At 46.9% G+C, this 23,667-nt stretch overlaps 1 protein-coding gene across 5 annotated transcripts in view; it reads left to right on the forward strand.

Annotated features, from left to right (window-relative positions):
* The window catches only part of LOC137532532 (C4b-binding protein alpha chain-like), a 732,640-nt gene that overhangs the window by 491,318 nt on the left and 217,655 nt on the right, over positions 1-23,667 (forward strand). For all 5 annotated transcript variants that reach the window (XM_068253140.1, XM_068253166.1, XM_068253147.1 and 2 more), the window contains exon 9: positions 91-273. In XM_068253140.1, the coding sequence (XP_068109241.1) occupies positions 91-273 (183 nt within the window). The remainder of the gene's footprint in view (positions 1-90; positions 274-23,667) is intronic.

Consider the following 23,667-nt stretch of genomic DNA (forward strand, 5'->3'; position numbering starts at 1 on the left):
GAAAATATTCTCTATATCAGCAGCTGTGCGGATAGATTGTGGTATGTGTCCTCCTATCATCATCTCACCAGCTGTGTGTTGTCCCTACAGAGAGGTGTAAGAGGCCGGACCAGGATGAGCCGTACACATTCTCCAAAGATAAAGATTACTATAATCCCGAGGATTGGGTGAAAGTTCTGTGTAAGGAGGAGGGACATCGCCCGTCACCTGAATATGTCACATGTGTGACTTCTGTAGGAAGAGATGACTGGGATAAATCTCCTTCATGCATTGGTGAGTAGAAAGTATTCTCTATATCAGCAGCTGTTGTCACATATACCTGTGTATACTTCTGTCTTCTGGCCTCAGGCCTCATGCTGCCCTCGGCTAATCCATGGTATGGAGATCCCATCTGCACCGCTCTACATTCCCTTCCATAATATAAAGGTTCCAACTAATCAGTACACACTACCTGGTGAATGTGAGCTGTTTATAAGAGGCAACAGATGTGCCATGATATACAGTATATTGGAGGGCCTTATAAATCCAATGCGAGGAGGCACGCCACAGACTCTTAAACTCACTGTGGTGTCACTGGAGCCCCTTTCAGCCATGTTAGGTGTGTAGCTCCGCCCCTTGCAGGAAAAGCCCTCTGTCTTTTCTATATCTCCAGAGCTGAATATATAGAAAACACCAGAAGTGGCAGAGCTAAAAAGCCTGATAGAGGGCTCCAGTGAGACTTCTTAGCAAGAGCAGGTGCCAAAACATTATAACTTGATATCATTAGGCATATATTAGCTTTTGAGTTTATACCAGATACAGTGTTGCCAAACAACTGTAAAGTTACAGGCATACCGTAAATTTTGATGCAAATTTAGCTGCCCATGAATTCCGTAAGGAATTAATCAGCATCTGTAAAAGGGCAACCTGTGAGCAGGAAGGGTGGCAGTGCAGTAAAGGGGGAGCGGTGGGTACAGTGGCTGGGAAGGGTGGGATGTCTCCCCCCCTTCCCTCACCTGGGGCTCCCCCTTCTTCGCTCCCTCCTCCAGAACTAAGTTTTGTGCACGGCTGGCTCACGCCGGAACAAGGAAGAGATAAGTCGTTCTCCGCCCGCTGCCAGCTGACACAAAATTTAGTTCTGGAGGGAGGAGCGAGGAAGGGGGAGCCCCAGGTGAGGAAAGGAGGGGAGCTGTCTTCCCTTCCTCGCAGCTGTGCCCACTGCTCCCCCTTAACTGCGCTGCCACCCCTCCTTCTGGGGACACCTATAGACCTGGCTACCTATTCTGGGGACATCTATACACCTGGCTACCTAAACTGGGGACACCTATAGACCTGAATACCTATTCTGGGGACACTTATAGACCTGGTTACATATTCTGGGGACACCTATAGACCTGGCTACCTATTCTGGGGACACCTAGAGACCTGGCTACCTATACTGGAGACATCTATACACCTGGCTACCTATTCTGGGGACACTTATAGATCCGGCTACCTATTCTGGGGACACCTATAGACCTGGTAACTGAACTGGGGACACCTAAAGACCTGGCTACCTATTCTGGGGACACCTAAAAACTTGGCTACCTATTCTGGGGACACTTAAAGTGGTTTAAAACCTTGACATAATCTATATATATTAAATCGGATGTATGTATGTATGCATGTGTATGTATGTATGTATGTATGTATGTATGTATGTATGTATGTATGTATGTATGTATGTGCCGCAATCACTCAAAAACGGCTTGACCGATTTAAATGAAACTTGGTATACATTTTTAATGGGAAAATGTAAACTGCAGCCATTCTTACACTGTTAGTCACAGGGTTCTCAAACTTGGTACACTTGGTCACTTGGTGACTGAGATTAAGATTCAGGAAAGTGGGTGGAGCCTACAACAGCCAATCAAAATTCACCTATTGATTTTCAAGGGGAATATTTAAACTGCTGCCATTCTTACACTGTTTATGGCAGAGGCTTCAAACTTGCTACAGTCGGTCATTGGGTGACTGGGGTCAAAATTCACTAAAGGGGTGGGGCCACAAACCGCTTAATAGATTTCTTTGCTGGATAAACTGCTTCCATTCACACATTTTTGATGCCAGGAACCTGAAAGCTCACAAACTTGGTCACTGAGTGGCTGTGTGTTAAGTTTATAAAAAAGTGGGTGGAGCCAAAAACAAATTTCACTGGGAAAATATAAACTGCAGCCATTCTTACACTGTTATTGGCAGTGTTCTCAAACTTTGCACAGTTGGTCACTGGGTGACTGGGATTATTATTCAGGAAAATGGGTGGAGCCTACAACAGCCAATCAAAATTCACCTGTTGATTTTCAAGGGGAATATTTAAATTGCTTTCACTCTTACACTATAGCAGATGCCTCAAACCTGGTACAGTTGGTCACTGGGTGACTGGGGTTGACATTCAGAAAGGGGGCAGAGCCACACACAGCCAATCAGATTTGTTTAATTTCAATGGAAATATACAAAGTATTTATGCCAAGGACCCCAAAGCTCATAAACTTGGTAATTGAATGACTGTATGTCAAGGTTAGAAAAACTACATTCTTTACATGGGAAAATATAAACTGCTGAAATTCCACCTTTCTTCTTTTGTAGAAAAATATAAACTGCAACCATTCTTACACTGTTAATGGAAGGGTTCCCAAACTTGACATAATTGGCGACTGTTTGAGTGGAATACATATTTAGAAATGTGGGTGGAGCCTACAAAAGCCAATCAAAATTCACCTACTGATTTTCAAGGGCAATATTTACATTGCTACCATTCTTACATGGCAGAGGCCTCAAACCTGATACAGTCAGTCATTGGGTGACTGGGGTCCAAATTCACTAAAGGGGGTGGAGCCACAAACAGCCGATCAGATTTGTGAGATTGATTTCAGCCATTCTGTTATTGGCAGAGTTCTCAAATTTGACAGAGTTGGTCACTGGGTGACTGTGATTAATATTCAGGAAAGTGGGTGGAGCCTACAACAGCCAATCAAAATTAACCTATTGATTTTCAAGGGGAATATATACATTGTTGACCTTCTTACACTCTTAATGGCAGAGGCCTTAAATCTGGTACAGTCAGTCACTGGGAGACTGGGGTTTAAATTCTGAAAAGGGGGCGAGTCAAAAACAGCCAATCAGATTTGTTTAATTTCAATGGGAAAATGTAATGCATTGATGCCAAAGACCCCACAGCTCATAAACTTGGTCATTGAGTGACTGTATGTCAAGGTTAGAAATAGTGGGCGGAGCCCAAAAAAAACTAACTTTATACATGGTAAAATATTAATTGCAGCCATTCTTACACTGTTAATGGCAGGGTTCTCATACTTGACACAGTTAGTCACTGGGTAACTGGGATTAATATTCAGAAAAGTGGGTGGAACCTACAACAGCCAATCAAAATTCACCTATTGATTTTCAAGGGGAATGTGGAAACTGCTGACATTCTTACACTGTTAATGGCAGAGGCCTCAAACCTGCTACAGTCAGACATTTGAAGGGACTGGGGTTCAAATTTATTAAAGGGGTGGAGCCACAAACAGCCAATCAGATTTCTTTGCTGGATAAACTGCTTCTATTCACACAATTCTGTTGCCAGGAACCCAAAAGTTCAAAATCTGGTCATTGAGTGACTGTGTGTCCAGGTTACAAAAAGTGGGTGGTGTCAAAAACAATTTCCCTGGGAAAATGTAAATTGCATCCCTTCTTCACTTTTAATGGCAGGGTTCTCAAACTTTGCACGGTTGGTTACTGGGTGACTGGGATTACTATCCCGAAAAGTGGGTGGAGCCTAAAAAAGCCAATCAAAATCCACCTGCTGATTTTCAAGGGGAATATTAAAATTGCTGCTATTCTTGCACTGTTAATGGCACAAGCCTTAAACCTGGTACAGTTGGTCATTGGGTAACTGGGGTCAGGGGCGTATCTAGGTAAGATAGAGCCTATGGCATACACTGAAATTGCGACCCACTGCCCCAGTCAGAGCGCCCTTCCTCTCTAAAAACAGCATTCCCTCGTGTTCCTTTGCTATGGTTGCCTGTGTTCTTTTGCTCAGGATTTGCCAGTTACTTTTTGGGAAATCTCTTCTTATTCCCCCTCTGTCCACTTTTCTAACACTAAGCCAAGTGTGCTCTACGTACATAAGTAGCCATGTTCCTTAGACAAATAACAGAATGAATCTGATCTGAGGTTTGAGTCACGGGGGCAGGTATGGGGTGCAGCACAGAGGCAGGCATGGCGCCCATGGTGCTGTGGCGCCCATGGCACAAGCCATGCCTGCACCCCTCTAGATACGCCCCTGACTGGGGTTCAAATTCAGAAAAGGGGGCGGAGCATCTAACAGCCAATCAGATTTGATTCATTTAACTGGAAAAATGCAAATTAATGCCAAGGACCCCAAAGCTTGGTACTTGAGTAACTGTGAGTCAGGGTTACAAAAAGTGGGGGGAGCCAAAAACTGGGAAAATATAAACTGCAGCCATTTTTACACTGTTAATGGCAGGGTTCTCAAACTTTGCCCAGACGGTCACTGGGTGACTGAGGTTAATGTTCATGGAAGTGGGTGGAGCCTATAGTAGCCAATCAAAATTTACCTGTTGATTTTCAAGGGGAATATTTAAATTGCTGCCATTTTACACTGTTAATAGCAGATGCCTCAAACCTGCTACAGTTAAGGTAGCCATACACTGGTCGATTTGCCATCAGATTTGACCAACAGATAGATCCCTCTCTGATCGTATCTGATCAGAGAGGGATCGTATGGCTACCTTTACTGCAAACAGATTGTGAACCGATTTCAGCCTGAAGCCGTTCACAATCTGTGGTGGTGGTGGTGGTGGTGCTGGTGCTGCCGCCGCTCCCCCCCCCCCCGCATACATTACCTGCTCCGCTGGCGTGACTGCCCCCGTTCACCACTGCTCCGTCTCCGCTCTGGTCTCCGGGCCCGGCATGCTTCACTTCCTTCTGCCCGGCAGGAAGTTTAAACAGTAGAGCACCCTCTACTGTTTAAACTTCCTGCCGGGCAGGAGGAAGTGAAGCATGCCGGACCTGGAGACCAGACCAGAGCGGAGACGGAGCAGCGGTGACCGGGGGCAGTCGCGCCGGCGGAGCAGGTAATGTATTGCCGCTCTATTGCATCGGTCATCGGGCACTCGAACGCCGCTAGCGACGCGCTCCCTACCTGCGGGCGATCGGCGGTAATTTTCCGCACGGAGCGATCGACGGGATCGGACGAAATAGATCGAAATTTAGCGTGTAGCGGGAACGATGTGACAGCAGATTCGATCCCAGTGATCGAATCTGCTGTCGATCGGCGGGGAATCGGCCTAGTGTATGGCCAGCTTTAGTCATTGGGTGACTGGAGTTTAAACGTTGGAGAGGGGCGGAGCCACAAACAGCCAATCTGATTTGTTTAATTTCTAAGGGAATATACAAATTATTGATGCCAAAGACCCCAAAGCTCATAAACTTGGTCATTGAGTGTTTGTGTGGTAGGGTTAGAAAAAGTGGGTGGAGCTAACACCAGCAAAATACATACCCGGGCAATGCCGGGTCATCAACTAGTCTATATATATAAAATCGTATGTGTGTGTGTGTGTGTGTGTGTGTGTGTGTGTGTGTGTGTGTGTGTGTGTGTGTGTATGTATATATGTATGTATGTGCCGCGATCAAACAAAGCTTGACCGATTTGAACAAAACTTGGTATACAATTCATGTCAATGAGAAAAATGGAAAAGACTGCCATTCTCACAGAACTCAAGTCTCCACACTTGGCACAGTTGGTCACTTGGTGACTGAGGTTACAAATCCAGGAAACGTGGGTGGAGCATAAAACAGCCAATCAAATTCCAGCCATTCATTTTTAATGGTAAAATGTAAACTGCAGCCATTCTTACACTGTTAATCGCACAGTTCTCAAACGTTGCACAGTTGGTCACATAAACTTGGTAATTAAGTAACTATAGGTCAAGATCAGAAAAAGTGGCCGGCGCCAACAACTACATTTTTTACATGGGAAAATATAAACTGCAACCATTCTTACACTGTTAATGGCAGGGTTCCTAAACTTGGCACAGTTGGTCACTGGGTGACTGAGATTAATATTCAGAAAAGTAGGTGGAGCCTACAACAGCCAATCAAAATTCACCTATTGATTATCAAGGAGAATATTGAAACTGCTGGCATTCTTACACTGTTAATGGCAGAGGCCTCAAATCTGCTACAGTCAGTCATTGAGTGACTGGGGTTCAAAATCACTAAAGGGGTGGAGCCACAAACAGTCAATCAGATTACTTTGCTGGAAAATTGGTGGAGCCTACAACAGCCAATTAAAATTCACCTGTTGATTTTCAAGGGGAATATTTCAATTGCTGCCAAAAACAGCAAAGCAGATTTGATTAATTTCAATGGCAATTTACAAATTATTGATACCAAGGACCCCAAAGCACATAAACTTGGTAATTAAGTAACTATAGGTCAAGATCAGAAAAAGTGGCCGGCGCCAACAACTACATTTTTTACATGGGAAAATGTAAACTGCAGCCACTCTTACACTGTTAATGGCAGGGTTCCTAAACTTGGCACAGTTGGTCACTGGGTGACTGGGATTACCATATTTTTCGGACTATAAGACACACTTTTTCTCCCCCAAAAGTGGGGGGAAAAAGTCCCTGCGTCTTATAGTTCGAATGTGCAGCCAAGTGTCTCCCACAAGCAGGTGCAGGACTTCGCGAATGCCCTTACCTTTCCAGCCCTGGGCTCCGAGTTCTGCATCCTGTGTTCAGCATGAATGGATGGGGCTGATCGGCCTCCAGCTTTCTTATCGCCTCACCCGCTGGCTCTGTTCAGGTAGCGGAGGGCACCCACGTGGTTACTGCAGCGGCTCCATCCTGCGTCTGGAGTGACATGGAGGGGGCTCCGGTTTTCTTCCCGACTCACCCGCTTACTCTGTTTGGGAAGGTGGAGGGACACCCATGTGGTTCCTGCAGCACCTCGACCAACCTGCTTCACATCCGCGCACCCCTCGCTCTGATCGGGGAATGTGCGCACGTGGGCTCCTGCAGCGGTTTCCCGAGCGCTGTCACTTCTGCGCACCAATCTTGCCGGACTCTGCCTCTCACCCCTTGCACTGATCGGGGAGGGTGCGCATGTCAGCATAGGTGTGGGCACAGTGCAGCTTAGTGTAGGTTATAGGGACACAGTGCAGCTTAGTGTAGGTTATAGGGACACAGTGCAGCTTAGTGTAGGTTATAGGGACACAGTGCAGCTTAGTGTAGGTTATAGGGACACAGTGCAGCTTAGTGTAGGTTATGGGGACACACTGCAGCTTAGTGTAGGTTATGGGGACACACTGCAGCTTAGTGTAGGTTATGGGGACACACTGCAGCTTAGTGTAGGTTATGGGGACACACTGCAGCTTAGTGTAGGTTATAGGGACACAGTGCAGCTTAGTGTAGGTTATGGGGACACACTGCAGCTTAGTGTAGGTTATGGGGACACACTGCAGCTTAGTGTAGGTTATGGGGACACACTGCAGCTTAGTGTAGGTTATGGGGACACACTGCAGCATGGTGTAGGTTATGGGGACACACTGCAGCTTAGTGTAGGTTATGGGGACACACTGCAGCTTAGTGTAGGTTATGGGGACACACTGCAGCTTAGTGTAGGTTATGGGGACACACTGCAGCTTAGTGTAGGTTATGGGGACACACTGCAGCTTAGTGTAGGTTATGGGGACACACTGCAGCTTAGTGTAGGTTATGGGGACACACTGCAGCTTAGTGTAGGTTATGGGGACAAACTGCAGCTTAGTGTAGGTTATGGGGACAAACTGCAGCTTAGTGTAGGTTATGGGGACACACTGCAGCTTAGTGTAGGTTATGGGGACACAGTGCAGCTTAGCGTAGGTTATGGGGACACACTGCAGCTTAGCGTAGGTTATGGGGACACACTGCAGCTTAGCGTAGGTTATGGGGACACACTGCAGCTTAGCGTAGGTTATAGGGACACAGTGCAGCTTAGCGTAGGTTATGGGGACACACTGCAGCTTAGTGTAGGTTATGGGGACACAGTGCAGCTTAGTGTAGGTTATAGGGACACAGTGCAGCTTAGTGTAGGTTATGGGGACACACTGCAGCTTAGTGTAGGTTATGGGGACACACTGCAGCTTAGTGTAGGTTATGGGGACACACTGCAGCTTAGTGTAGGTTATGGGGACACACTGCAGCTTAGTGTAGGTTATGGGGACACACTGCAGCTTAGTGTAGGTGATGGGGACACACTGCAGCTTAGTGTAGGTTATGGGGACACACTGCAGCTTAGTGTAGGTTATGGGGACACACTGCAGCTTAGTGTAGGTTATAGGGACACAGTGCAGCTTAGTGTAGGTTATGGGGACACACTGCAGCTTAGTGTAGGTTATGGGGACACACTGCAGCTTAGTGTAGGTTATAGGGACACACTGCAGCTTAGTGTAGGTTATGGGGACACACTGCAGCTTAGTGTAGGTTATGGGGACACACTGCAGCTTAGTGTAGGTTATGGGGACACACTGCAGCTTAGTGTAGGTTATGGGGACACACTGCAGCTTAGTGTAGGTTATGGGGACACACTGCAGCTTAGTGTAGGTTATGGGGACACACTGCAGCTTAGTGTAGGTTATGGGGACACACTGCAGCTTAGTGTAGGTTATAGGGACACAGTGCAGCTTAGTGTAGGTTATGGGGACACACTGCAGCTTAGTGTAGGTTATGGGGACACACTGCAGCTTAGTGTAGGTTATGGGGACACAGTGCAGCTTAGTGTAGGTTATGGGGACACACTGCAGCTTAGTGTAGGTTATGGGGACACACTGCAGCTTCGTGTAGGTTATAGGGACACAGTGCAGCTTAGTGTAGGTTATGGGGACACACTGCAGCTTAGTGTAGGTTATGGGGACACACTGCAGCTTAGTGTAGGTTATGGGGACACACTGCAGCTTAGTGTAGGTTATGGGGACACACTGCAGCTTAGTGTAGGTTATGGGGACACACTGCAGCTTAGTGTAGGTTATGGGGACACACTGCAGCTTAGTGTAGGTTATGGGGACACACTGCAGCTTAGTGTAGGTTATGGGGACACACGGCAGCTTAGTGTAGGTTATGGGGACACACTGCAGCTTAGTGTAGGTTATGGGGACACACGGCAGCTTAGTGTAGGTTATGGGGACACACTGCAGCTTAGTGTAGGTTATGGGGACACACTGCAGCTTAGTGTAGATTATGGGGGCAGCAGGGGTTAGTGTAGTGTAGGTTGTGGGGCAGCAGGGGTTAGTTTAGCTAGGCAGTGTAGTTTAGCTAGGGAGAGCTTGGTTGGAAGGACCATAAAATGCCCCTGCACTAAAGACACACCAGGTTTTGTATTTTTTCCCCCTGGTTTTAGTCCTCTAAACCTAGGTGCATCTTATAGTCCGAAAATACGGTAATAGTTAGAAAGTGGGTGGAGCCTACAACAGCCAATCAAAATTCACCTTACATTGCTACCATTCTTACACTGTTAATGGCAGAGGCCTCTAACCTGATACAGTCAGTCATTGGGTGACTGGGTTCCAAATGCACTAAAGGGGGTGGAGCCACAAATAGCCAATCAGATTTGTTAGATTGATTTCAGCCATTCTGTTATTGGCAGGGGTTTCAAACTTGACACAGTTGGTCACTGGATGATTGGGATTGATATTCCAGAAAGTGGGTGGAGCCTACAAAAGCCAATTAAAATTCAATGAAAAGAGAAGTGGACGTACCGCTGCACTTGTGATGGTAACCGAGCTGGACCTGGGCAACCACCCCAAAGGTCAAAGTAGAAAAGGAAAGTTGGTCCGCTTCAAAGTTATACCAACAGTTTATTAGGGACTTATCCCAGAACAGCCACAGAAACGCTCAGCTAACATGTTTCGGACCTGTGGTGGTCCTTAATCATAGCATAATTATGGCAGACTCATCACAGATTTAAAAAGGCATGGCGGGGGGAGTGGTTGGCCCAGATCCACCTACAAAGGGGTGGATTTGAGCAAAATACAACCTCCTCTCCCTCCTCATGTTACAAATGAGAAAAGTGATAAAATGCGATATAAGAAACAACGAGATATAAAAAACAGAAAAAATTATATATATATATAGAAGAAACAAATTACTGTTTACTTCAGAGGAGAACACTGCATAAAGGATTAAATTACTGGAAGTACCCCAATACTGCAATCAAAGCATACATGATATACATCAGTGGAAAAATGTAGAGGCTGATCCAAATGCAACCCAGGGGGAATGCAATAAGGGTACACAATAAGAAAGGTAATATCCTCAAAAGATTTGGGGGGATCAACAGAAGGGAAAGACAATTACGTTGTAATTAATGCCAAGTCCCATCTCGCATTTAGGCCCCGTGGGGCTCTTGTCTCCATACGGAAGATCCAGAGTGCCTCTCTCTTCTTAATCAGGGCCTGTAGGTCCCCCCCTCTCTTGGGCAAGAAGACCCTCTCAATGCCCTGAAAAGAGAAAGAGGACATATCACCTCCATGTACACTTCTAAAGTGTTTGGCTACATTGGAAATGTGAGTAGTGGACCACCCAGCCCCCAAGAAATGTTCTGAAATCCTAGCCATGAGGGGTCTGGTGGTACAGCCCACATACTGCAATGAGCACGCCAGACACGTCACCAGATAGATCACATTTTTTGTTCCACAATTAATAAAATGTTTTATAGTAAAGGAGATCCCAGTGGAACATGATCGAATGGTGCGGGTCTGGCCGTGCACAGAGCAGTAGTGGCAAGTTGTAACAGCACATCTATATGAGCCTTTCACAGACAACCAACTGGAGGTCTGTGAGGCAGAGGTAAAAAGACTAGGTGACAGAAGGCTGCCTAAGGTCGGGGCCCGGCGACTGGCAAACTTAACACCATTCTGGAGGAGAGGCCGCAAGGCATCATCTCCCTCCAGAACCGGGAGATATTTCTTTATGGCCTGAACAACCTTAGTATATTCGGAGCTATAAGTAGTGACGAAAAAGGGACCTCCCCCAGAGGTACGCACAGGTGTCTGATCGCGTACCAGACTGGTCCGAGGGATGGACCGGGCTCGCTTCTTGCCTCTCTCTATCATCCAGTGTGGGTAACCTCTTTCCAATAGGCGCCTCTCAACCTCCGCAAATTCTTTCTCTAGGGTTTCCGGATCCGAGCAATTCCGGCGGGCCCGAATAAATTCGCCCACCAGAATCGCCCGGATCGTATGTCCAGGGTGACAGCTGCCCGCTTTCAAAGTTGAGTTGCCTGCACAGGATTTTCTATATGTACGTGTCTTAATGGATTTAGAAACGTGTCTCCCACCAGGGTGACATCCAGATAATCGACACTTTTTTCCTGCCACATGTATGTAAACTTAAGGTTGCAGGCATTGTCATTAAGAGAAGTGACAAATTCCTGTGCTTCCTCTTGTCCACTCTTCCAAATGACCAGCAAGTCATCGATATACCTCCCATACCACGCAACACATTCCAGAAGACGGCCATCACCCCCAAAGATGTGGAACTCCTCCCACCATCCCATGAACAAATTCGCCAGGGATGGGGAGAATTTTGCTTCCATGGAGGCTCCACACCTCTGGAGGTAAAAGTCGCCGTCGAACATGAAATAGTTGCGGGTCAGGAGGTATTCGACTGCAGCACATATGAAGACTCGTAAGTCAGAGGTATAGGTTGAATATTTCTCCAGATGGAATTGGAGAGCTGTAAGAGCCAAACGGTGGGGGATGCAGGAATATAAAGACTTCACGTCAATAGCAATCCAGCTATAATTAGCCTCCCACTCTACCCCATCCAGACTCGACAAAAGATGTTTTGTATCTTTAATATATCCTGGTAACCTCTTAACAAGGGGCTGTAATACAGAATCAACCCAATCGCTCAGGCGCTCCCCCAGAGAGCCAATGCCCGCAACTATCGGTCTCCCCTCTGGGGGAGCGCCCGGCTTATGGATCTTAGGGAGATGGTGAAAGATGGGGACAATGGGATGCCTAATTCCCAAATATTCTGCAAGTTTATGGCTGAGTACTCCCAAACTTTCACCATAACTCAAAAGACCAAAAAGTTGGGCCTGAAAGGCAGGGGTGGGATTGGCTGAAAGGCGCATATACATTTCTTCATCATGAAGTTGTCTCAAAGCCTCGGTTTGGTAATCTGACTTATTTAAGATGACAACTGCCCCACCCTTGTCTGCATTGCGTACAACGATCTTGTCATTGGCCCGCAGATTCTTCAGGGCCATGTATTCTGTTTTGGTCAGATTGTTCCGTTGTCCTTGCCGGTGTACTCTAGCTATATTGACACGTTCCTTTTCAACTAAGTCCTGAAAAATTTCAACTGGGGAGCTCCTAGCCGTGAGAGGATAAAAATCAGGGTTTCTTATCCCAGGCGGTTGTACATCCGACATGGAGACCAATCCAGAACTATCTGCCACTAGGGAATCTAATGTCCACCTGGCTTTGGTGTCCTGGAAGGTCCCAATGTCGGGAAAAGCCACCTCCGGAGGAAAAACCTCTCCTGTCTCGGTAGTGCTTACATCTTGGTTAAAATACTTTTTCAGGAGAATGGACCTTATGAATCTATTTACATCAAGCAAGGTGTCAAACACCTCAAAATGGTGTGTGGGGGCATATGACAAACCTTTAGACAACAAACCTAAATCCGCCTCTGAAAAGATGACATCAGATAAATTAACCACATTTTGACTAGCTAAATTGTTTGGGGCCAAATTACCTGTATGTCTATGTTTTACTCCCGCTCTCCTTGTCCTCCTCCTTTTCTCCCTTTCCTCTGGTATCTTTTGTTTTTCTTGTAATAGGAGGGTGGGCCCGACCCGTTTTTTGCTGAGCTAGGCTGAATTAAGTGAGGGGGTCCATCTATGGAAGTGCGTGGAATGGGAAGGTGGTCATTGTTGGATGGCAGGTGAGGACTAGCATTAGTTCTGGTAACTGAATTTATGTTGTCAAGTGCATTAGGTTCATTATTAGTCATATCCGAAAAACTAACATTCCTCCTATTTCTGGAACGAGATCTGCGAGGAGTCCCACCCGGAGTTTTAAAGGTACCTTCCCATCTCCCCCATTCATAAACTACCTTGCGTTTATAGTCCTCTGTATCACGCAAATACTTGACCCTCTTCGTTTCTGTGATCATCGTTTCTAATTGGGCTATATTACGACACATCTTGGCATGTAAATCATCATACAATTGCAGCGTATTAAATTTACACACTCTAGATTGAAGATCTGTGATTTTAAGCCTTATTTCTACTAATTTGTTCTCTTCATATTTAATGATCAATCTCATCAAGTTCAGTGAACAATCAGTAAGGGCAGAGTTCCACTCCAACACAAATTCATCAGAGTATATAGTGGTCGGGATCTTCTTTATTCGAAGTCCTCGCGGAATGATTTCCTCCGCTACATACTGTTTTAGAGTCGAAAGATCCCACCAAACTCTATTTTCTTTCCCCATAAGATCCTCTAACTGGAGAAAAGCTGTCCTAAGCCCTACATCAGGTTGTATATCACATGGATCAGTCGACTTAGAGAATACAGCTGCAAACTTATCATATCTCTCCACATCTGAATTTAAGTCCTTCCTTGAGATTGTGTCCCTCATATTTCTGGGGTAACTGTTTGTGTCCATACATTTCTTCAATTGCCACTTCCAGTGGATTTAATTCAATGTGTTCCATGGTATGGTTATTAATGTCCTCCGTGTTCTCAGTGAGGACTTCTGGCCCCAATGAGGAAGCCAGAGGCAAGGGACATGGAACATTGGATCTATGGGGATCATTTTGTGTATCTTGGGGTCTCTGTAACGAAAAGGGAATGTGTTCCCTAGAAGTTTGGGCCAAGTCTGTGGCAGTGATGGGGAAGTGAAGGGACAAGCGTTTTACCTCTCTTGAGGCCTGGATGCCTCTGTCAAGGTCCTCCATGAGGCTCCTCACGAGGTCCCGACAATGGGGGCGGAAAGTCTCCTCAGGTTGTGTCAGTTGGCTGTGCTTGGGTGCTGACTGCACGGCTGCGGAGTCCCTTGGACGTGCACCGAGATCCAAACGGTGTGGTATAGACATAGGCGCCGACAGTTCCAAAGAGTGGCGCCGGCTGATGTCCCCAGGATAACCCGGAAGCTGTGAACGCATCACTTCCGGTTCACAGACCCGATCCTCCGTCCTCTCGGCCAGCCTCATCCCGGACGACACAGCAGCCGCCGCCATGCCGCCACCGTCCACCGATTCCAAGTGATGACTCCTCTCCAGCTGGGAAGCGGACAAACCAATCCCGAGTGGGCGATCCTGATGACCTCCATGCTGGCGTTTAGTGGACTTGGTGGTGTGTTCCCGCCTGGGCATAATGAGGAACTTATCCATATCGTGACCCAAATGTGGGGTAAGCGTAGTGTTACTCCTCAAACTTCGTTGTTCTTTAGAAGCCATAAAAACAAATGGGCGCTGTGGCTGTTCCAAAAGGTGTGTTAGGCCACTGATACAAGGAGCTGGTACCAGGTATATAGATCAATGAAAAGAGAAGTGGACGTACCGCTGCACTTGTGATGGTAACCGAGCTGGACCTGGGCAACCACCCCAAAGGTCAAAGTAGAAAAGGAAAGTTGGTCCGCTTCAAAGTTATACCAACAGTTTATTAGGGACTTATCCCAGAACAGCCACAGAAACGCTCAGCTAACATGTTTCGGACCTGTGGTGGTCCTTAATCATAGCATAATTATGGCAGACTCATCACAGATTTAAAAAAGCATGGCGGGGGGAGTGGTTGACCCAGATCCACCTACAAAGGGGTGGAGTTGAGCAAAATACAACCTCCTCTCCCTCCTCATGTTACAAATGAGAAAAGTGATAAAATGCGATATAAGAAACAACGAGATATAAAAAACAGAAAAAATTATATATATATATATAGAAGAAACAAATTACTTTTGAAAATTTCAAATCAGAAGGAACCCCATTGGTCTGCTAAGGACCAATGGGGCTCCTTGGAGCCCAAATTCAAAGATGCTTAGAGAGCTCTGAGCTATATAGCTCAGAGCTCTGTCGGGTCCGTGCAGCGCAGACGCGTACGCGGCGACGGCGGCGAGTGACGTTGGGTGCGGCGTAGTTACAATGTAACAAAGTTGTTACATTGTAATAACTTTGTTACATTGTAACTGATAGAACATTTCCGAGAATATTGCGAGGGATCATTTATTTAAAGGGACAGGTAAGTATTAATGGTTAATTAAGAATATTAAAGGACTTTTTTCGTGGTTATGTTTTTTGTTCAATTAAAATACTTTTTCTAAGTGTTTGTGTGTTTATTTACTTTTCACTCTTAAAGGAAATAGGTAAGGGGTACAAGTACCTCTATACTCATTTCTCCTGGGAGGGGGGGTGGGCATCTGGGGGACCCCTTTTTAAAGGGGACTCCCAGATTTCACCATGAACCCCCCCCCCCAGGAAATCGCGGCCTCCACCTCCACCGCCCATCGGAGGTGGAGAAGAGCCCCTTGTCCTTGGATTGGAGAAGGGCTCGGAGGGGGAGGGGAAAGCTTGGCTGCCCCTCCCCTTCCGAGACCCCCCAATCCATGGACCATGCGGGCTGGTATAGTCAGGGTGCGGAGCCCCACGCGGCCGGTGCTCCGCATTCTGGCTATCCCAGCCTGCATGGGGGACAAGGGGTTAAAGAGGTCTGGGAGGGGGGACCCCACGTCGTTTTTTTTTATATTTCCCACACTCAGAACGAAGTAAGTAAAACTCTTCCCACTTGGGGGAATCTATGAAAATAATACACTATTGTTACCTGTGCAAAAAAAACTGACATTTTCCGCATTTAAAAGACATTTTTGCCCTTGAAACTTAAAAATCGATTTTCTCAAAAACTATAAGGTCTTTTTGAAAACATTTTTTTCCTCTTATTCCCACTGATCCCCTTAATATACCCTGGGAATTTGGTGTTCCTAAACTTTAACCGTTAAAGTCGGCGGGTTTTTAAATGTATACATTTTTACTTTGAAACTTTAACATCGATTTTCTCAAAAACTATAAGGTCTTTTTGAAAAAATTTTTTTCCTCTTATTCCTTCTGATCTCCTTAATATATTCTCCAAATTTGAGGCTCTTAGCATTTAAGGGGGCTTTGCTATTAACCCTTAAAGTCGGCGGCTACCTAACATTGATCCATGCGTCAACTTTTCCGCTTGGGAGCATGGCCATACGCATTAATTTCGTAATACCCACTGTAATGCGAAAATTACACGAAAATTACGCTTACGCGAAATTTCGCGAAATCCTTCTTCATTACGATTATGTACTTACGGCCATAATCGTAATTACACTAATTACGCGACTTTTCGCGAAATCGTAATTACGTCATTACGCTCATCTCTAATCACATGTGATACTAGAGGAGTAATTTATTGCTTAATTTGTCCGTGTGGTAAGAAATATATAGGCCGCACTAAGAGGTCATTATCTAGCAGGATTGGTGAACATTTAAACAATATTGGAAAGGGGTGGGAGGGACCCGCTGTCCAAACATTTCAAGACTTTTCACAATTGCCGTGTATGGGATGTGATTTATTTTGGATTGGAAGTGGTGCACAAAGATATTAGGGGTGGGGATTACCTGGCCAAAATGTCTGGACAGGAAAGCAGGTGGATTTTTAACCTGGACACTTTGGTGCCAAAAGGACTTAATGAAGAGATGGAACTTTTTGGTTTTATGAAATAGACAGTTTTTTGAATGTATAAGATTTTGGTTCCCCAAAGGGCAGCTGGTCCCCCCATAGGTTTTTTTGGGGAGGGTACATATAAACTATAAGAGAGAATGAGTAGATAGTAGTGTAATATGTCATAATTAATGGACATGTGGAGTAAAGCTCAATCTTAAATCCTAAATGCCACTAAGGGTGGAACATACATGATATGTGTAACGGTCTTGTGTCGCAGCTCAGATGTCTGATTATGTGGTGATCTGCAGAATCACCAATAATGCAGACACTATACCTGATTATGTGTGATCGGCAGAATCACCAATAATACCAGTATAGCAGACAAAGAGAGTGTGTAGTGATTTGGTGCAACCGTAACTTTAATAGTTTAATGAGACCTCACCAGAGGGGCTGGTGAGGTACTACCAGTACACTGAGCGTGCACTAGAGTACAAGCTCCAGCAAGCTGGAGAAAACAATACCGAAGAGGCCGAATCTCCCGTGGAGCGGGTGATTCAGGAAGTACTGCAGCCAAGTGATCACCCGTGGAGGGGGTGACTCAGACTGTACTGCAGCCTAGAAGACACAACCAGGACTGCACTAAAGAAAAACTTCACCAGAGGCGCTGGTGAAGCTAGAACCTCACCAGTGGCGAGGGCCCACTGGTGAGTAGAGTGGTCTGACAGGCAAGTTTCGGCAACAGAGAGGTAAGTATCAGTACAGAATCGTGAGACAGGAGAGTAATCGGTAATCAGGCAGAGGTTCGGCAACAGAGAGGTAAGTATCGGTACAGAATCGTAAGACAAGAGAGTAGTCGGTAATCAGGCAAAGGTTCAGCAACTAACAAGGCAGATAGGCAAAGGTACAGGATCGGAAAGCAAGGATCAGAGTCAGAGGAATAGCTAAGAGTCATACACAGGAGATCAATACAATAGGCAATATCCTAGTCTAGGTGTGAAGTCCTTGGCATCAACATCCGGGAACTAGTCTAACAATAAACAGTAACAATGTAGCAATATCCTGGACTAGGTGTGAAATCCTTAGCATCAACACCTGGGATCTAGTCTAAGGTCTGAGCGCTAACACGCAAATATTCACGACAACAGACAGCGTGTGAGTGAAGCCCGGAGGCTTAAGAGGCAGAGGAGACCTCACTGGCACGCCCCCTACTATCAGCCAATCCGGGGCGCCGTGAGTCTCTTCTGACGTCAGCCGACCAGCAGGTCAGCTGACGCCTCTCTTCCTGGCATAAAGGTCCTGTCTGTGCGCGCGCCCGCTCAAGACAGCGACCCTATGAGCCCAAGAAAACCCCGTCCTCGGCGTCCTAGACGCTGGAGAGGCGGGCAGGTGCACGAGGGCAGCTGCGGCGGCGGAACCGTTCGCCGCAGCTGTCGCCCCCCAGACCACCTCCGCCCCTGGTGACCCAGACGCCGGGGAAATGAGCGGAGACATGGAGGCAGCTGCGGCGGTGGTACCGCTCGCCGCAGCTGTCATTAAACTTGTTACAGTACCTCCCCCTCTAGGCGTGGACTCCGGACACGCCTCCTGAGTTTTCTCCCTCATCTTGTTTACCCTAACCATCATAGGGTGGGAGGGAGGGGAATATCCCTGCGAGAAGGACCTTAACCTCCTGGACCTGATTGGAAGAGCCCAAACTCTGTCTGCTGGAACAACTTTCCAATCCACCCCCTGCTCTTCACCATACACCAAGGGAACCCCTGCACTGGCAACTTGCTCACCCCGAAGTCCCAAAGTTGCAATGACTACACTATCAGGGAGGATGCTAGCAGGAGTAAGAGACTGCACAGATTCCGGCTCAAAGCATCTCGAGAGAGCATCTGCTTTAATATTCTTGTTGCCCGGTGTATACGTAATAACAAAGTTAAACCGGGTAAAAAACAGGGACCACCGGGCCTGTCTATGTGTGAGCCGCTTCGCACTCTCAATATACTGTTAGTTTTTGTGATCTGTAAAGACCGTGATAGTGTGCTGAGCCCCCTCAAGCCAGTGGCGCCATTCCTCAAATGCAAGCTTGATGGCCAATAGCTCCCGATTCCCTATATCATAGTTTCTTTTAGCTGGGGAGAACTTCCTGGAAAAGTATGCACACGGATGCAATTTACCCTGAAAGCCAGAGTGCTGGGACAGTACAGCCCACACCCCAATCTCTGAGGCATCCACCTCCACTACAAAAGGAAGGGACACATCTACATGCTTCAAGATGGGGGCGGAACAAAACAACTGTTTGAGTGAGGCGAATGCGGTCAGTGCATCTAATGACCAGTTGTGGGTGTTCGCCCCCCTCTTGGTAAAATCTGTAAGAGGCGCAATTACAGAATAAAACCCCTTTATGAATCGTCTATAATAATTGGCAAAGCCTAAAAATCGTTGGAGTGCCTTCAACCCGACAGGACGAGGCCACTCCAAAACAGCAGATAGCTTATCGGGGTCCATCTCTAACCCTTCAGTGGAGATTATGTACCCAAGAAAAGGAACCCGTGGAACCTCAAAGAGGCATTTCTCAATCTTGGCAAAGAGAGAATTTTGAAGTAATTTGTTCAGGACAAATTTTACATGGTCCCTGTGCTCAGCCAAAGTACGGGAAAAAATGAGGATTTCGTCTAAGTAAACTAAGACGAATCGCCCCAATACCTCCCTGAGAACCTCATTGATCAATTCTTGGAAGACGGCTGGGGCATTGCACAACCTGAAGGGCATCACAAGATATTCGTAATGCACGTCGGGCGTGTTAAACGCCGTCTTCCATTCGTCACCTTCTCTTATACGTATCAGGTTGTAAGCCCCCCTGAGATCAAGTTTGGTGAACACACCCGCATCCGTAACTTGAAAAAATAAATCGTCGATTAGGGGCAAAGGATAACGATTTTTCACTGTAATCTTATTCAAACCCCTATAATCGATACATGGTCTGAGACCACCGTCTTTCTTTTTAACAAAAAAGAAACCAGCCCCGGCCGGGGACTTGGATGACCTGATAAAGCCTTTTGCCAAATTATCCGCAATATACTCTTTCATAGCCAGTTTCTCTGGTCCTGACAAATTATATAAATGACCCCTAGGGGGCATACAACCTGATCTTAATTCTATGGGACAATCAAAGCTTCGATGTGGTGGCAGCTTGTCGGCTGCCCGGGGACAAAATACATCTGCAAACTCGGAATACTGACTGGGTAACCCCTCTACTTGAAGTTTGGTGGTACAAAGTGTGACCTTTGTTAAACAATGGTCCTGACAATAAGGGGACCAACTCAACAATTGCCCGGAACCCCAGTCAATACGAGGAGAGTGCCTCTCAAGCCACGGCATCCCCAAGATCACTGAGGTGGTGATCATTTTGATCACAAACAACTGAATATTCTCCTTGTGGAGGGCCCTGATCTGACACGATAGTACTGGGGTCTGTAAAGGAGATCGTTTGTTCTGCAATGGTGAGCTATCTACTGCAGTAATTACCAGATCCTGACCTAAGGGCTGGAGGGGAAGCCCAAGCTGGAGTGCAAAATCATAATTCATAAAGTTGGCGGACGAGCCTGAGTCCAAAAATGCCTGTGTCTCCAGGACTCGGTCTCGCCAACTGATCACACAGGGCAAAAGAAGTCTGTCCTCTGCTAAAGGGATGGCTGAACCACCCACCGTGGTGCTACCAACCACCAGAGTGCGGTACAGCGTATCAGTCTCCTGTAGAGAGTCTGGATCGCCTAGGTTAGTACTTCCAGCTACTCCTAGGCGATAGAGTTCCGCCTTCTCGGGACAAACAGAAACCATATGCTCTTTGTCAGTGCAATATAGACATAGTTTCTCAACATGCCTTCTATCTCTCTTGACCTCTGAAAGCTTGGCATGTCCAATCTGCATTGGCTCGTCAGCGGGAGGAGAGGAAAGCGTAGGAGCTGCGAAGGTACAAGAAGTGAACCTTTCTGGGGCTCTAGGCCGAGTCTGTGTTTGATGGCGAATTCGCCTATCAATTTTGATGGCCAAGGATATGGCCTCATCCAGGGTCTTGGGCTCTGGATGACCCAACATGAGATCAGCTATGGCATCTGACAATCCTGATAAAAAAACAGTCTAGAAGTGCTTACTGCCCCCACCCGGCTGAGACCGCCCATCTCCTGAACTCAGCAGCATAAACCTCAACTGGACTATGTCCTTGCCTGAGTGTCTTTAACTTCCTTTCGGAAGTCAGTGCCAAATCAGGATCATCGTAAATTATGGCCATGGCCTTAAAGAACTCCTCCACTGAGGTCAAGGCCTCATGCCCCGTAGGGAGACTATATGCCCAGGATTGAGAATCTCCAGACAATAAAGTCTTGATGAAAGTGACCCTCTGACCTTCTGTACCTGAAGAAACGGGTTGTAATTCAAAATATGATAAGCATCTATGACTAAAATTACAAAAATCTGAGCGATGCCCTGAAAATCTCTCAGGTGGGGGCACCCTCGGCTCGATGACAGGAGGGGGTGACACTCTTGCACTAGTGTCTTGTAAACGGTTAACTGATTCAGCCAGTTGTTCAATCTGAGTCTGTTGTGTGTTAACCGCTTTAATGATTTCATTGACTGTAGTGGTCAACACGTCGACCCGTTGGCAGAGTGCCTCAATCTTTTACTGGTCTGTTGTTCTGTAATGGTCTTGTGTCACAGCTCAGATGTCTGATTATGTGGTGATCTGCAGAATCACCAATAATGCAGACGCTATACCTGATTATGTGTGATCTGCAGAATCACCAATAATACCAGTATAGCAGACAAAGAGCTGAGTGTGTAGTGATTTGGTGCAACCGTAACTTTAATAGTTTAATGAGACCACACCAGAGGGGCTGGTGAGGTACTACCAGTACACTGAGCGTGCACTAGAGTACCCACTGGCCCACTGGTGAGTAGAGTGGTCTGACAGGCAAGTTTCGGCAACAAAGAGGTAAGTATCAGTACAGAATTGTGAGACAGGAGAGTAATCGGTAATCAGGCAGAGGTTCGGCAACAGAGAGGTAAGTATCGGTACAGAATCGTAAGACAAGAGAGTAGTCGGTAATCAGGCAAAGGTTCAGCAACTAACAAGGCAGATAGGCAAAGGTACAGGATCGGAAAGCAGGATCAGAGTCAGAGGAATAGCTAAGAGTCATACACAGGAAATCAATACAATAGGCAATATCCTAGTCTAGGTGTGAAGTCCTTGGCATCAACACCCGGGAACTAGTCTAACAATAAACAGTAACAATGTAGCAATATCCTAGACTAGGTGTGAAATCCTTAGCATCAACACCTGGGATCTAGTCTAAGGTCTGAGCGCTAACCCGCAAGTATTCACGACAACAGACAGCGTGTGAGTGAAGCCCGGAGGCTTAAGAGGCAGAGGAGACCTCACTGGCACGCCCCCTACTATCAGCCAATCCGGGGCGCCGTGAGTCTCTTCTGACGTCAGCCGACCAGCAGGTCAGCTGACGCCTGTCTTCCTGGCATAAAGGTCCTGTCTGTGCGTGTGCCCACGCAAGACAGCAACCCTATGAGCCCAAGAAAGCCCCGTCCTCGGCGTCCTAGACGCTGGAGAGGCGGGCAGGTGCACGAGGGCAGCTGCGGCGGCGGAACCGTTCGCCGCAGCTGTCGCCCCCCAGACCACCTCCGCCCCTGGTGACCCAGACGCCGGGGAAATGAGCGGAGACATGGAGGCAGCTGCGGCGGTGGTACCGCTCGTCGCAGCTGTCATTAAACTTGTTACAATATGACTATGGATTGGGGTTACAAACAAACAGGGCCCTATACATCTGTATACCTGAGAATGCACTATGGAATAAGATTGTGGCAACATGGAATCTTTAAGGAGGAAACTAATCTGATTGAGTGAAAGTGGGGGAGTTACGCTATGAACTTCCACATATAAATATGGCGACTGCCCGGGACTGATCTATAGATTCTGAAGAAGATGCCCGAGGTTACGTCGAAACATGTTAATCATTGCTGACTGACTAGTTACAGGGGCGCCCCGTCTAACTAGCCACAGATTAGCCAATACCCCTTCCACATAAGGACCGCAATACTGACTAGCGGTGAAGATTAAGCAAAGGTGGAACGCAGGGAAGTGGCAACAGCATCCTGAGTGAGACGCACTAGGAAGTGATGTCTCCTCTCTAGATCGCAGGACCGGAAGTGGTGGTACTGAGCCGGGACGCCAGAGTATTGACAGCTAACAGCGCCGGCTGCAGCGGCGCTAAGTGCGGAATACCTGGACAGACCCCGTGGAAACAGGAGGACCCACTGAATCCAGCAGACATCGCCATGGTTGAGACTCTTGTGGTATGTTACAGTGACGAAGCACGGATGTCAGGAATGGTGAGATCTTTATAGATAAGAAGCTCATATTTCCGTGCAACAGCATTTCCAAACATAGGGCCTGATTCACAAAGCGGTGCAAACTTTTTCGCGGACTTTTGCGCGCGCAATTTGCCGTGATTCGCGCGATCGCGGACTTTTGCGATCGCGCGAATCGCGGCAAATTGCGTGCGCAAAAGTCCGCAAAAAAGTTTGCACCGCTTTGTGAATCAGGCCCATAGAGTCAAGATCTGTTGGACTTAACAGGATATAGACATCAACTTAGGTCTAAAGTTGTAACGGTTGGGTGTCGCAGCTCAGATGTCTGATTATTTGGTGATCTGCAGAATCACCAATAATGCAGACGCTATACCTGATTATGTGTGATCTGCAGAATCACCAATAATACCAGTATAGCAGCACAAGGAGCTGAGTATGTAGTGCTTGGTGCAACCGTGACTTATAGTTTGACGAGACCTCAGCAGAGGGGCTGGTGAGGTACTATCGATACACTGACCGTGTAATAGAGTTCAATAACTTTAATAGTTTAACGAGACCTCACCAGAGACACTGGTTAGATACTA

This window comes from Hyperolius riggenbachi, chromosome 1 (genome assembly GCF_040937935.1).
Source record: "Hyperolius riggenbachi isolate aHypRig1 chromosome 1, aHypRig1.pri, whole genome shotgun sequence".
Classification (NCBI taxonomy): domain Eukaryota; kingdom Metazoa; phylum Chordata; class Amphibia; order Anura; family Hyperoliidae; genus Hyperolius; species Hyperolius riggenbachi.